Consider the following 15,395-nt stretch of genomic DNA (forward strand, 5'->3'; position numbering starts at 1 on the left):
TGATACCACACCAGTGGGACTGAGGTGTAGGGGGACGGAGGCGTTAGGATGTTGAGGTGTCCCATTATGGCCTTTAGCGTGTGGAAGCGGGCTCCTCACCTGGCCTTTGCCGGCATGGGTGGGAGTGGGGCCATAGGTTTTTATTATGCAGTGTTTGTCTACAGTAGTGTGATTATTTTCTGAAGGTTATCTGTCTTGCTAGGCTGCCCCTTTTTGGTCCGTTGGCTAAGGAGAGTAGCCTTTTCCTGGGGCATATTGGTTTGTGCCTCTTAGCAATTTTGAGTTTACGGTTTTTGGGTTCTCCAGTACCTAGTATGTGATATAAAAGGCTAAATGAAAACCCAAGAACTTACCGCTGTGTTCCTCTTTGGACCCTGTGGTCTCTAGCTGGTATGCCTTCTTTTCTCCACCTTTCAGAATCTTCTTATTGTTACAGAGCAAGGGCTTGTGTGCCCACAGTGCGGAAAGCCAAACTCTGACTTGGGTGGGTGTTTGCAGCAAAAGTGAGGGTTTATCTGCAGGGTGCCAAGCAAGGAGAATGGGCAGCTCATGCTCAGAAAGACTTGAGCTTCTCAATGGCTTTCAGGCAAGGGTTTTTAAAGACAGTTAGGGTAGAGGGCTGTGGAACGCATGACCAGCTTCTTCTGATCAGTTGGTGGTGAAATAACAAGATGATGTTTTGGGAATCTCAGCTTTCTGATCCCAACCAGTCTGGGGTCTACCTGCTTGCCGTCAGGGTGTAGTCACCATCCTCCACCTGGGTGAAGGTCTCAGCGTCTGTAGAGCAACTTAAAGGTATGCATCAGATTGTTATCTATATCCCTTTAGGAGGGAGTCCTGTGATTCTACAGTCCTAATCATTAACTGCTTGAGCCTGCTCTTTGGAACACAGGAAAGACCTAGGAGACTAAAGCCTTTTTTCCTACAAACAAGAAATGGAAGACATAGAGGGGCTTTTGTACCTGGGAAGGCCCCTCAGGGTCCTGATCAGTTTCAAACCCCCCTTTTTCTTTGATACTCCTCAATCTTGAGGGGTACAGGGGTGGGACAAGAAAGGGAATAAAGGTTTGCGTAGAGAGATTAATCATAGACTTACTAAGGGAATTTGGTTTTAGAGGGACTCAGTTTCATTATGTTTATTTTAGATATAATGTCCAGAGTTTTGTTGTACTTAGTGGGAGGAACAGAGAAAAATATATCCACTACTTCTTCCCAGAAGCAGAAGTAAAGAGCCTATAATGCATTGAAACACAATTTCAAGCAAAACTACTTGGCAGTGACTTAGGGAGAAGTTACAGGGCCTTTCCAACAAAGACATCAGGAAGGCAATCAACTAAAGCCAGCCGTAAGGAGTAACTGCCTTTTCAGATCCAATAAGATCTGTAAGCATCTTCAAATAGTAACAGTTACTTAAAAAAATCATAATACTTATGAGAAAACTTTTATGAAAATCTTAGAGCCTTAATTTATGAATCAATATAGGGCTACCATGAGGAGATATTTAAAACACATGATGTAGGAATATGGAGAAATTGTATCCCCTGGTCCTAGTTGAGCCAAAATCATCAAACTTTCAATGCTGCTCACTCCCTTTTCAAAGCCAGCACATCTGTTTTGTTTTGTTTTGTTTTTTAAGAAAAGCAAATTGAAAAGGCCTCATGTGCAGCTTTATCTCTGCTTCCTCTACTTTCTGAGTTTCTTCTTCTCTCCCCTTCCAGTCCTAGGAGAATGCTGTTCATAAGAGGCAGACTTTTGTAAAGAAATATTCATTTTCGAGAATATATAAACAACCTATAAACAACCTAGAGAAACAAAAACAGTAGCTCACAATAAAAATGACAAAAACCACCTGATCGGATATAAAATCTCAAGAGGATAGGGATATAAACCTTAGGAGCTGAGAGATCAATTGATATGTCGGCCTGTGTTGTAAATAGCTCTGCTATGTAGGTTCACATAGTTGAAAGGCAGACAGCATTTCAGCAGTTAATTATAGAAACCTGTAGGGCTATATTTATTGGTTGCAGGAGGTCTATTCCAGCTAAAACTCAATAAACCAGGAAGAGAGGATCAGGTAGGAAATGCTCCAGAAAGCAATAAATAGATTTGGGCAGGGACCCAAATCTAGGAGACTGTCCCCAATACCTGAAATAATTTTTTCTTCCTTGTCTTCCTCCTTTCCTCCGGTTTTGGTTTGTGTGGAGTAGAGGGTTAGGGTGAAGACAAAAGCAAAGAAGGAAATTGTTTCTCTATCAGTTACAAATGCGGATCTTGCACTCTGAATCAGTTTTTGGAAACATTGCTAGCATGTCAAGAACACTGAGAGAGCCTCCTTGGAAATTGTCCAATTCCTTAAGGTACTTTCAACACCTGTGAGTGACTGGGCAGAGGTTAAAAAAGGTTAAAGTCAACTCTGTTGATTCTGCTACTCAGATTAAAAGGTTAAGAACAACCTAGGCACGTGAATAAATAAAATGAATTCAGGGGAGTGGTTCCTATTGCCCTAGCCACTCCTCACTCTTTCCTCCTGTACTACCTTTCCGTAAAAACTGCAAGTCTTTCTTTGGTGTGCCCATGGCTCCCAACCCTTTCATGGGCTCAGAGAGGATGAGAACCCTGCTAACTATCGCCCAAGGGTTCAAAGATTCAAATATGTACACCAAGCACAGATACAAGAAATGAATGTCTCCTTCTCTCTGACACACATACATATACATTACCTTCTGCATTTTCATTTACCTTTAGTTTTTACTTATGAAATGGATGCAGGATTTTCAAACATTAGAGGAATATATACTGGAACAGAGAGTGCAAGTTTCTAGCAATTCTATCCTTCAAAGAAAACAATATTAAGTTGTTTTCCTACAATTTTTCAAGTTCATGGAGAAATTTTTGGGTAAAATAAAATCAAATAATTTTAAACACTTATTGCATTCATGGTAGATTTCTGTGAATGTTTCTCAACGAACAGACACTAAAAATACAAATGCTAACATCAAGAGACCCACGTTTTACTGAGGTTAAAAGTGGATCCCTGTACTTGTAAAGACTGGGAATTTCTGCTCTTGCTTAACTATTGCAGCAGCTGCCGCGAGTCAAAGTTATGCCCTTGACTGCAAGGAAGCAACACATGCAGTTACAACACTCCAAGGGGGCGGTTCTGAGGGTCAGATGCTCCAAGGAGGCGGTCGTGAGTGACAGCCGCCGCCTCCCACAAACCCTTTGCGTTTTGGTAAACAAGGAGACTCCAGCCCTCAGTCTGTACATGAGGGAGGAACTTGGGGGCGGGGCCAGGGCTCCGGATGTGCTACTCCGAGAAGGCCTCCTATTCGTGGTTCGCAAAGGGCGGAGGATGTGGGAATTCTGATTGGTCTGATTCCCTGTCCGTAAGGGGATTGACGTCCTATGTCCCGCCGGGCCGCGCCTCTCGGGGCCGCGCTCCTCCCCTCGCGGGTAGGTGCCCGCCCCGAGCGGCAGAGCGCGTGCGCATGCGGCCCCACGCCGCAGCTGATCCCGCCCGCCGCACCACGCACCCTAGCAGTCAGTGGGTGAGCTGGGAGCCGCGGAGGTCACCGTGGGGAGGCGGGGCGGGGGCAGCATGGCAGCCTCCTTACGGCTCCGTGGAGCCGCCTCCGGCCTCCGGTACTGGAGCCGCCGGCAGCAACCGGCAGTGGCCAGCCTTGCAGCGGGTAAGGACCTCGCGCCTTCTTCCCCAGTCCCTCCTCCGGCCGCCCGCTTCGCGCTCCCTGATGGCTGAAGAGGTCTTTTCACCGGTGGCGCTGCGGTTGGATTGGGGCTTAAAACCCAACATTTTGACTGGTTCCAAGGCCTGGCCTCTTCTGCGGCCCGCGCCACTAGTGCTTCCCCCCATTCTCCCCACCCAGATCTAGATGAATGGGGTTCGGCGTTCTTTTGGGACTTAGGAAGGAATGGGAAGAGCTTGGGGTAGAGAGAGGAGTATTTGGGTCGGAGTCCTGCTTCTTTGGAGTTAGGGCTTTGAGGACAATTGGAGGGCCCAGCCCCAGGGGCTACCCCTTACCCGCCCCAGCGACCCCTGGCCTTGCAGCGCTGGCTGGCCTTGCAGCGCCCCGGGTGGGCGCGCTCTCCGGCCGCAGCCCTGATTTTTGTTTTAATCACCTTAATTGTTTCTGATGTTTTTACACAAGTGAAGTCTTACGAATCAGGTGATCAGTCTTTCCAGCAAAGTTTTAAGTCACCCTTGACCGGCCAGGCGGGCTTCCACCGCTTCTCTGTAACTGGGCCACCTGAAGATGACACTTCTGTCAAATTATTAACCAGAATACTTTCAACGTTCTCAAAATTGTGGCCTGAACCTATCCTGCTTCCGTCCCCTCCCACCCCTCATATCATTATAAGTTATGGAAGCTAACCATCGATTTAGGAAGAGGCAGTTTTTAGACCCACAGAGAACTAATCTTTCATTTTTCAGATGGAAGAACCTAAAGCCCCTTGGATAAGTGAATTAGGATATTACAGCAGGATCTAGAAAGTAGTCCTTGATTCTTTATGATTCCTGCACTTTTCTTCCACAGCAGGATTCCTCTTTAATTGGAAAATAGGTTGATTTGTGGGGAAACTGCCATTGTCTTCCTGTAAAATTTTTAGTTTTGAAAATGCACTATTTATCACTCTCATACTTGGGAGATTGAAAAAGCCTTGGTATTAATTTTTTCTGATCTTTACTTTAAAAAAAAGGCTGGGAATTGAGTTCTTAACAGCTTCCCTTCCTCCCCCTCAGTAAAAATCTAAGCAGAAGAGTGAATTTCCTCTCTGGCTTTAAAAGGGAAAGCTCCATATGATGGGAGAGAACAGATGTCTGATACAGAATCACAGTAATGAGATACAAACTCACAGAAAGTGCCAAACTTGAGTGTAACCACTGTTTGAGCTACATGTATTGAACTACAAAAAATGCCTCCTACATTGGAGATACTTAAAAAAAACACTCTTCTGCAGTAGTAAACGTAGCACCAGTTTTCACATGAATGCACAATTCTTTCAGTTTTGATTAGTCAAGGAAGACATACGTGCTGTTTAGTGGTTTTACAAGGTGTTCTAACGGTATTTTAATGAACCCTTGAAGTACCTTTTAGAGTTACAGGAAAGTTCTTAAAATTTATGGAAGAAGAGTCTGAGGCCTGTGACTATAATAAATGCTTCTGTAGACTGGAAAGGCCTACCTTGAAATGCTGGTAGACTACTTTGGCATATAATCTTGTTCTTTGACCCAAATACATTGTAAGAATATAGATTTATGACAAATTAAAAAAATTTTTTTGTGTGTGTGATGATTGTTTAAAATGCTTCAGTAATTGTTTTTACTCTGTGGAATTGTTTTAAACATTTTTGTTAATTTTAATTTACTACAAAAGTGTTAACTTTTTTGATGTTGGAGTCTTAAAAGAAAAATTATGTGCCAGTTTGGAGTCTAGGGACATTAAGAAAAAGAACTGTGTTCAAATAGTAACATTTAGTGATCTGAATTCTGTGGGATGTTTGTCTCCATGGTATGTTTAAGATGTTTGTATCATATGGAGGGTAATATTATAAAGATCTATACAGTTATTTACAGTTTGAAAAAAATGACATCTAAAAGTTGCTGGTAATAGCATGTCTTTTAAAATATTTAAAGCATTGAAAAGGAAATAGAAAAATGAGAACTATTAAACTAGACATACATTACTATTTTTTTCATACATTACTATTTCATCACCATTTAATAAAAGTAAGTTTTATGTTTTATCTTAAAAGGTAATTAAATTTAGTTTCAGACTTCTTTGTACAGACAAAAAAATGACAGATGTTGACCCTCTACAGTCATTTGATTCACTAACAAGTACAAGGAAAAATAATTTGTAACAGATCATCTTAAAGCGACCACTTGACCAAAAGTGGAGTGGGAAAATTAGCCAGCATTATAGACAAATGGGAATACAGTTCTTTTTCATTATTGGCTCTTTGTGTGTGTACGAACTCTGCCTTCAAGACAGCATAACTCGTTGTATAAATCAAATATATGCCATTTTTTCCCTCTTTACATTAGCTTCTAGGGTTGCACATAAAACTCTGAAAAGCTGCACATGATTCTGGGGACCAAAAGTTGACCTTAAACTTGTGAAATTGCATAAGGAGAATACAGTGGACCTTGGAACAAAATGGGTTTGAACTGCATGGGTCAGCTTATGCATGGATTTTTTTCAATAAATTTGTGCTACAGTTGGTTTAACCTGCAGATTTGGAGCAGGTTGTGCAGGGCCAACTGTAAATTATACTTGGATTTTGTGAGGAGCGTCAGTGCCCCAACCCCACTCATGGTTCAAGGGTCAACTGTATTTCTAAAATAACTTGACCCAAATAATAAAGGCCTTTATAGAGTAAGTCACTACCCTTAGTTTAGTAACTCTTAGTATTAAAGCAAAAAGAATGCTTATGATGTAATATGTGATAAAGTAGGACACAAAGTTGTGTATGCAGTATAGAGTCTCATAATGAAAAAAATGCATTCAGAAGACTGGAAGGGCTATACAAAATGCTAACTGATTATTTTTGTGTAGTGAGATTAACTTTTTCCCTTATGACTTTATACTTTTTCGTATTTTTCAGTTTTCTACAATGAATTACTTTGATGAGAGAAAAAAAACTTTTAGAAGTGTAAAATAATTAACCTATTACCAATTTTTGCATTTTGAAACCTGGAGTCTCCTGGTTTTTGGTGGCACTTCATGTTACCAAGATATGGATAACTTTGTCCATGTCCCATTGGAGAAAAGGTCATAATCTGTAAATTTACATCTGTATATTTAGAAACTAACTTTGCCAAATTTTCTGGCTAGTTTCTTCTTCCTCCTGGCTGCCGCTTAAGTAGTGTTACGGAGAGTCACAAGAGTTTGCTGATTAGATACAATCTTTTCTTTAATCTCTAGTTCATTTCCTATTACATACTCTGATTTTTCACAGATTTTTCAAAAAGATTTTTAAAAAAGATTTTTCTAAATCTTTTACTTAGGGCTGCCAATCTGTGAACAGTCATTTGCAGAGAGATGCAGGTACCATAATTGGTTTAGGTAATTTGGAACTTCACCATAGGTCTGGGAGGAAAGGATATTGGAGAGTCAACCTGCAGCATTTGCTTAATGGTTGCTGCAATACAAATTACCTTTGATGGATCCACTTTATCACTATCTTTACTCTTGCTTCAGCACTGACTTTTATCCTCATTTGATGAAAGCTCTCTCTAGTTAGTAATTCATTCATATAACACTATTAAACACTGTGTGCCAATTTATTTATTTCATTTATTATAAAAGTAGTCATAAAAGTTATATGCACATGGTAAAAACTCAAAAGATTATAAAATGAAAAGTAAGAGTCTTTTCTCTAACTCTGACCCATCAGTCCAACTTTCTAGCTGTAACTGCTGTTTCTTAAGCATCTTACAGAAACTTGAAAACGTTTAATGCATATGTATTCTTTTTTCTCATATACTGTATGTTATTATAGATAATGCTCTACGTCTTGCTTTTTTTCACTTAATAACATGTCCTGGAGATTTTTTTCCTTATACTTTTAGATAGATATATCACATTCTTTTGAACATTACATACTATTTCATTGTATTGATTTTCTATGAAATATCAAGTACCTTGTTAATGTATATTTAGTTATTATAAATTAAGTGCCCTGTTAATAATGTGTATTTAGTTATTTATAACGTTTCTGTTGTTACAAACATTCCTATAGTAAACTATATTTTTGTGTTGTTCAGAGTTTATATGTAGTAGAGGTCAGCAAACTGTGGCCCAATAGCTGGGTCCCTGTTTTTGTAAATAAAATTATATTGGAAAACAAGCACAGCCACTTGTTTTTATATTGTGTATGGCTGTTTTAATACTATAGTGGATGAGTTGAATAGTTGTGACAGAGGCCTCGTGGCCCCAAACTGAAATTGTTTACCCTCTCACCCTTTAAGAAAAAGTGTGCTGACCCCTTACGTATAGTATAAATTCCTGCAAGTGGAATTACTGGGTCAAAGAGTATGTACATTTTAAATTTAAATTTTATAATAAAATTCAAATGTAGATCCTTTTTTCAAATTGCTCTCTAAAAGGATGACATAAAATACAATTCTACAGTGTATGAGAGTATATGCTTTATCAGTCCTTTCTAACCAGGCGTGAGTTTATCAAACACATTTGTCCAGCTGATAGGTGAAAATGGTATTACATTGCTTTGTTTTGCATTACTCTAGTTATGACAGAAGTTGAGCATTTTTTCAAAGTTTTTTTTTAATATTTTCTGTTAACTGTCATTTTGGCATACTTTAAAACAATGGATTATTTACATTTTTCTTCCAGATTTTAAAGTTATTTGCATATATAGTAAAGTAGCCCTATTTCTATTGTGTGTTGCAAGTGTTCTTCCTAGTTATTTGTGTTTTGTCATGTTTGTGATTTTTTTTGAGATGTGCTAAGTTTTTCCCCCTTGTTTTATTATGAACAATTTCAAAGTATTGAAAGAATAATGCCATGAACATCTGTGTACTCTTTGCTCAGTGTCAACGGTTGTTAACCAGCCTTTTGCCATATTTGCTTTATTTCTTTCCAGGTATATTCATATCCCACCTGTATCATTTGAAATTAAAATGCAGACACTATGACACTTTAAACCCTAAATGATTCAGTGTGAATCTCCTAAGAAGGACTGTCTCCTACATAACCATATTACCATTACCTAGGACAATTAGCACTTCCCTGGTATCATCCTAATATACAGCTCATATTTAAAATTTCATAATTTTCCTTAGAATGTCATAAGACTTTCACCCCCAACACCCAAATCCAGATCCATTCAAACTTCACACGTTGCATTCGGTTGATATATCACTTTAGTATCTTTAGATTGAGAAATGTCTTCTCTTGTTTGTTTTTTCTGTAAACATGTTGACTCTTTAAAAACAGCTTTATTGCAATATAGTTGACTTACAATAAACTGCACCTGTTTAACATTTACAGTTTGCACCTGTTTAACATTTACAATTTGATGAGTTTTGACGTGTATATACCTGTGAAACCATCAAACCATCGTCACAATCAGGACAGTGAATGTATGCATTCACCCCTCCCCCATCAGTTTCCTCATGCCTCTCTACATACTCAAACATCTATAATTGTACAGTTTCACTGGCTAGATAGATTCCTATCTTGACAGTTGTTTTTTGTTTCAGTTCTTTAAAGATGATGCTCTCCTGTTTTCTCACTGGCTTTGTTTCTGACAGGAAATCTGCCTTCATTCTTATCTTTGTTCCTTTGTACATAATGTCTTTTTTCTGCCAGTTGCTTTTGAGCATTTTGATTATGATGTGTCTTGGTATAGTTTTCTTCATGTTTCTTGTGTTGGGGTTCACTGAGCTTGGATGCATGGGGTTTATGGTTTTCATCAAATTTGGAAATTTTTCCCATTAGTTCTTCACATATTTTTCTTGTCCCCACTTTGCTCTCCTCTCATTTGAGGACTCCAATTTCGCTATGTGTTTGGCTGGTTGAAGCTGTCTCACTGCTCACTAATGTTCTTTTTATTTTTTAAATTCTTTTTTCTGTGTTTTGTTTTGGATAGTTTCTGTTGCTTTGTTTTAAGGTCACTGTCCTTTTCTTCTGTAATTATATTATAATCCAACCTATTGCTCTGTCCTTTTACTACTGTATTTGAAATATTTTTCATATCTGTCTTTTCTATAGCCACCAGTCTTTATTAACTCTGCCCTTACTGTGGACTGAATGTTTGTAGCCCTCCAAAATTCATGTGTTGAAATCCTAATCCCCACTGTGGTAGTATTAGGAGGTGGGGCCTTTGGGAAGTAATTGGGTTATGAGGGTGGAGCCCTCATGAATGGGATTAGTGTCCTAAAAACAGGAAGGAGAGCTTGTCTTCTCTCTCTGCTCTCCAGAGATACAAGAAAATGGTCATCTGCAAGCCAGGAAGTGAGCGCTCACCAGATACTGGACCTGTTGCCTACTTGATCTTGGTCTTCCCAGCCTCCGGAACTGTAAGAAATAAATGCTTGTTGTTTAAGTCATCATAACAACTATACTATGGTCTATGTGTTACAGCAGCTGGAATGGACTAAGACAGACCTAGACAGTCACTTTTATGTTGGTCTTTTTGCCTCCAGGCTCTTCCTTTAGTTCATCCATTGTACACTGCTGCCTCATTTCTGTCCTAAAGCATGGGTTTGGTCAGGTCATTTCTCTTGCCCAAACCTTTCAGTAACTACCTGTCTTAGTCTGTTTGGGCTGCTGTAACAAAATACCATAGACTGGGTGGCTTATAAACAGCAGAGGACTATTTCTCACAGTTCTGGAGGCTGGGAATTCCAAAATAAAGGTGCTGGCATATTTAGTGTCAGGTGAGGGCCCACTTCTTGGTTCAAAGACAGCCATCTTTTCACTGTGTCCTCACATGGTGGAAGGGGATGAGGGAGCTCTCTGCGGCCTCTTTTGTAAAGGCGTTAGTCCCGTTCCTGAGGGTTCTCCCCTCATGATCTAATCACTGCCCAAAGGCCCCACCTCCAAATACCCTCACACTGGGAATTATTTTTTCAACATAGAAATTTTGGGAGGACCAAACAAACATTCAGTCTGGGGTACCACCACTTGCTTACAAAATACACTCAAATTGTTTAGAGCATACTTCCCAGCCTTCCACATTATGGTTGCATTTTTTCTTTCAATCTTAATCTTGCTGTTTTGTTTCTTTGTGCGTCCTGTAGGAAGAGTGGAGGGCACTTAAAAATGAAGAACCTAGAGTCAGATTGGCTGAATATGAATCTTGGCATTACAACCTTATAAAGTCTTGGGCATTTTATTTAAACTAACCAAGTGTCAGGGACCTGAGCTGGAAGATAGGCTTAATGATGGGATGGGATGACAGTGCTATTTATAAAGTACTGAGTACAGTGTCTGGCATGTAGTAAAATTGCCACAAATATTAACTTTTACTATTATGCATTTTTTTCTTGGCTTTCCTATTTCCTTGCATATACTCATGTGCATACTCATTCCTTTACTATATGGAGCTCCCTTTGTTCCTACTCTGATTCCATTTGAAAGCCTACCCATCGTGGAATACTCAGGTCAAATGCTAGCTTTTTCAAGTTCCCAAACCAGATGAGTTCTTTAGTATCAGCATTATTTTTCATACTTTATCCTTCACTTTCATGTTTTAGTGTCTGTGTACATAGTTGTTCTCTTGTGTTTTAAGCTGGTTGAAAGCAAGGACTGTATGTCATTTGTGTCTTTGATGGCATCTGCCATGGTACATATGATAGTTGCTTCATATTTGTTGAATGTGTGAATGAATTATGGTTCTACCTTGCCATAGTTAAGTGTTTGACTTAGAGTGAGTTGCCTATTAAAATTAACTGCATTTAAATAATAATATTCCTAGTTTCTCATGTTCTTAGTTAAATTATACCTTTTCAAGCTTAACACAGTAGTCAGGCATGCTAGTTGTTAGTATTAGAGTTCTCTTACAAAGTATACTTCTCATTCTGCTTAATATCAAAATAAAAATTCAGTGAGGTGTCATTTCTCTGTCATTAAACCCCTTGTGAACCGGAAAGTTAGGCACAGGACTCCTATCATACCCAGCATGTTAAACTCAGCACTGGTAAGGTGATGATGCACAGGAATGACACCCTCTTTAACAGAAATGTTAGAGACAGTCATGGAGTTCATAGGAATGAAATGTGCTTCTGACCCAAGAAGGCCTCTATTTCTTAAGCATTAGGGCTTCAAATCATTTGCTTTTAGGAAATCTCATTACATTGAGATTAAGTTGAAGGAGGAGCAGGGATCCATTAGTTGGGAGGATCTGAAAAAGGGTGACTGTGATTAGTTGGTGCACTACACAGTTTTAAAACTGGAGTCCTTGAAAGAAAAAGGAAAAATAAAGCCGGGAAATGATACGGAAATGGGCAAGTGGAGTTATTTCTCTTTGTTCTCTCACTAGACTGTGAACTTTTGGAGGGCAAGGACCACATCTTGCTTGTGTCATAGTACTTCATGCAGTAAATACTTGAGAGGAGTTCTAAATCTAGAAATAGAGAAATCGTGTCTAATATTATTTTCATGGTGATGCGAAGCCTGTCTGCTCTCTTGCAAGAAGCATTACCTTGAATTGTATGCCCCAGTGTGATTTCAAAAAGCTTTTTGTAAAAAGGAAGAAAATCAAATCAAACAAAATCTGCATACAGCTTTTTTTGTGTGTGTGTGAATTTATTTATTTTTGGCTGTGTTGGGTCTTTGTTGCTGTGTGCGAGCTTTCTCCAGTTGCGGCAAGCAGGGGATACTCTTCGTTGCGGTGCGCAGGCTTCTTATTGCGGTAGCTTCTCTTATTGCGGAGCACGGGCCCTAGGCATGTGGGCTTCAGTAGTTGTGGCTTGCGGGCTCTAGATCACAGGCTCAGTAGTTGTGGCTCATGGGCTTAGTTGCTCTGCGGCAGGCATGTGGGATCTTCCCGGACCGGGGCTTGAACCCATGTCCCCCGCATTGGCAGGCGGATTCTTAACCACTGTGCCACCAGGGAAGCCCTGCATATAGCATCTTAAGAACAATTTTCTTTTTCTGTAAATGGAGATGCCTCTTCTCTGAAAGTGCGCGGAGTTGTTATCTCAGGGTCCCGAGACTGTTACCCTGGCCATGGAAAGCCCATGGAAGTGTCCCCCTGCTCTCTCCTAGGACCCCATTTATAAACTGGTGACTTCTGGTTGAAATACATTCTTCTGGGTTTAACATTTTTATTAAGATTGTTTTTTATACCATTGGAGGGGATGGTTTCTGTAAATGTGGAAGTGGGAAGGTAAAACGTTTTCCCATTCTTGGACCTTGTCCAAGATACAGGTTTTATTGAATACTTCCAGTTTTTAATACACATTATTAGAGAAGGTAATATAGATAAGAGAATCTAGGATACTTCACTTAACAGGTAAAGTATATAATAGGTATTTAATAAATGATAACATTAAGTTTATTGTTAAAAATAGTAAGGGGATGTTATAGAGATAGAAAGCAGAAGAGAGAATGCTTAAAATTTTATGATTGCTTCCTGGAGAACTATATACTCAGAAGTTAGTCTGCCTATACATTGTTGATATCTTTAAATGATCATTAGTTTTAAACTAATCCTTAAAAAGTTTTTTTTTAATAGAAAATATCAAAATCACAATGACTTCTTAATATTGAGTGAATATTTACAATAAAGCATGTTATCCGCTCCTGTTAAAACTAATGTATTGAAATCAGTGTGTTCTAGGTCAATGGCTTCTAAGACTCCAGTTGGATTCATTGGAGTAGGCAACATGGGGAATCCAATGGCAAAAAATCTCATGAAACATGGCTATCCACTCATTATTTATGATGTGTTCCCTGATGCATGCAAAGAGTTTCTAGATGCAGGTGAACAGGTAAGACCTTTTCTTAAGATTTTTTTTAAACTTTATTTATTTATTATTATTATTATTATTTTGGCTGTGTTGGGTCTTTGTTTCTGTGCGAGGGCTTTCTCTAGTTGCGGCGAGCGGGGGCCACCCTTCATCGCGGTGCGCGGGCCTCTCACTATCGCGGCCTCTCTTGTTGTGGAGCACAGGCTCCAGACGCGCAGGCTCAGTAGTTGTGGTTCAGGGGCCCAGTTGCTCCGCGGCATGTGGGATCTTCCCAGACCAGGGCTTGAACTTGTGTCCCCTGCATTGGCAGGCAGACTCTCAACCACTGCGCCACCAGGGAAGCCCCCGATTCTTTTAGATTTTGATGTTTAAAAATGTTTTCTAGATTTTGATGTTCCACATTCAAATAAGTGACATCTTCTTAGAAGTATACACAATGGATTTGTAAAGTTAACTTGTTAGTTTTATTTCTCTATATGTAATATTATATATGTGTATATTATATGATATGTAAAATATGTGTACAAACACACACACACACACACACACACACACACACGAGACCGTTTACTAGTAACTGAATTTAGAGTTTTTTTTCAAGATATGAAGGAAATTCTTCTTGTACAAGTTGTAGAGTGGTAATTGAGGGCTGAATGTAATCCCAGAACTGGGTGAATACTAAAAAATTCCTGAGAAGTATAGAAAAAGGTTAGAGAACAAATAAATTGTCAACTTCTAGGTAATAGGCTTGAAATAAATACTGAGAAAATGCAATGCGTACATAAAGAACAGGTTTAAGCAACTTAGAGGCTACTTGCAGATCTGGATATCCTCCATCTCCTCCTCCATCATGGTTTGTATGCCATCTGGGGGTGGCAGCAGTGTTGTTTGAGGATGTGTGAGTATCATCTTGGAACTTTTCAGGGTAGGGTTGTGGCTGCTTATGCCCATATAGTCTCTGAATATTGACACTGTACCACCAGTGCAGTAGCTTAAGTAGCTTAGGGACTTAGACTTGTTGGAGAGGTTTGATCAATTCTTTGTTCTGGGAAAGATGGCTTTACCATCTTCAAGGATGGTAAGGAGTTCCAAGCTGATATTCAGTCTGGGATGGATTGTTTTTCTGAGGAGATGGATATTACTTTTTGGGATAACATATCTATTTGATGTTGGCATTTTTCAGTGGTTTATATATTTATTTGTAAGAGTAACAACGGTACTTGGTCTCTAAACAGAGGAAATATCTTCAATTAAATACAGAATTTAATCAAAGTAATAACAGCATATTCTTCTGGCATTTTGGAGAATAATGTTCCCGAGGTTTTCATGTGTGTGTGTTTATGAAAGATCACATGAATTTCTCTTCCTCTTTCTACCCCTTCTAGTAATACAGAGGTGGAAATTGAATGGAAACTGATTTACCTTGGACTGGCAAAGCAGAAGCTTAGGGCCTTTCAAATTGTGACCAATGCCATTACTCTTCCCTCTATTCCTGTAGCACTTAACAACTTGCCTATGGAGAACTGAAATGGTCATCATCCCTTTATGAATCTCTTTTCTGCTGCTTGCCAGATTTCTGGAGCTTTCTGATGCTCTGCCTGAATTGCCTCATATTCTGAAGTTATCCTTTTACCTCCATTTCCTAACAAAATTCTTATTTTTTTAGTTTGCTAATTTTAGGTAGGTGTGAAGGAAGGCCACCTTAAGAATAAGACTTACACTTGAGTGAAGGAGACATTTACATTTTAAAAGAGAGATAAAAGAAACTAATATTTAATGAGTACCTCCTACGTGTCAGGTCTTTTACTAAATATTTTGTACATATTATCTAATTTTATCTTTGTAACAGAAGTATTTTCAGGAAACTGATGCTTGGAGAAGTTAAATAACATCCCCAAGGTTGCACAGTGAGTGAATGGCAAGAGCCAGGATCTGA

At 39.3% G+C, this 15,395-nt stretch overlaps 1 protein-coding gene across 2 annotated transcripts in view; it reads left to right on the forward strand.

Annotated features, from left to right (window-relative positions):
• The first annotated feature begins 3,489 nt into the window (after nt 1-3,489).
• The window catches only part of HIBADH (3-hydroxyisobutyrate dehydrogenase), a 133,181-nt gene continuing 121,275 nt past the window's right edge, over nt 3,490-15,395 (forward strand). The window contains exons 1-2 of one of the 2 annotated variants that reach the window (XM_033420588.2): nt 3,490-3,689; nt 13,320-13,480. In XM_033420588.2, the coding sequence (XP_033276479.1) occupies nt 3,599-3,689; nt 13,320-13,480 (252 nt within the window). In that variant the 5' untranslated portion in view covers nt 3,490-3,598. The remainder of the gene's footprint in view (nt 3,690-13,319; nt 13,481-15,395) is intronic. The other variant, XM_004265669.3, reaches the window with a different exon arrangement.

This window comes from Orcinus orca, chromosome 9 (assembly GCF_937001465.1).
Source record: "Orcinus orca chromosome 9, mOrcOrc1.1, whole genome shotgun sequence".
In the NCBI taxonomy this organism is placed as follows: Eukaryota; Metazoa; Chordata; class Mammalia; order Artiodactyla; family Delphinidae; genus Orcinus; species Orcinus orca.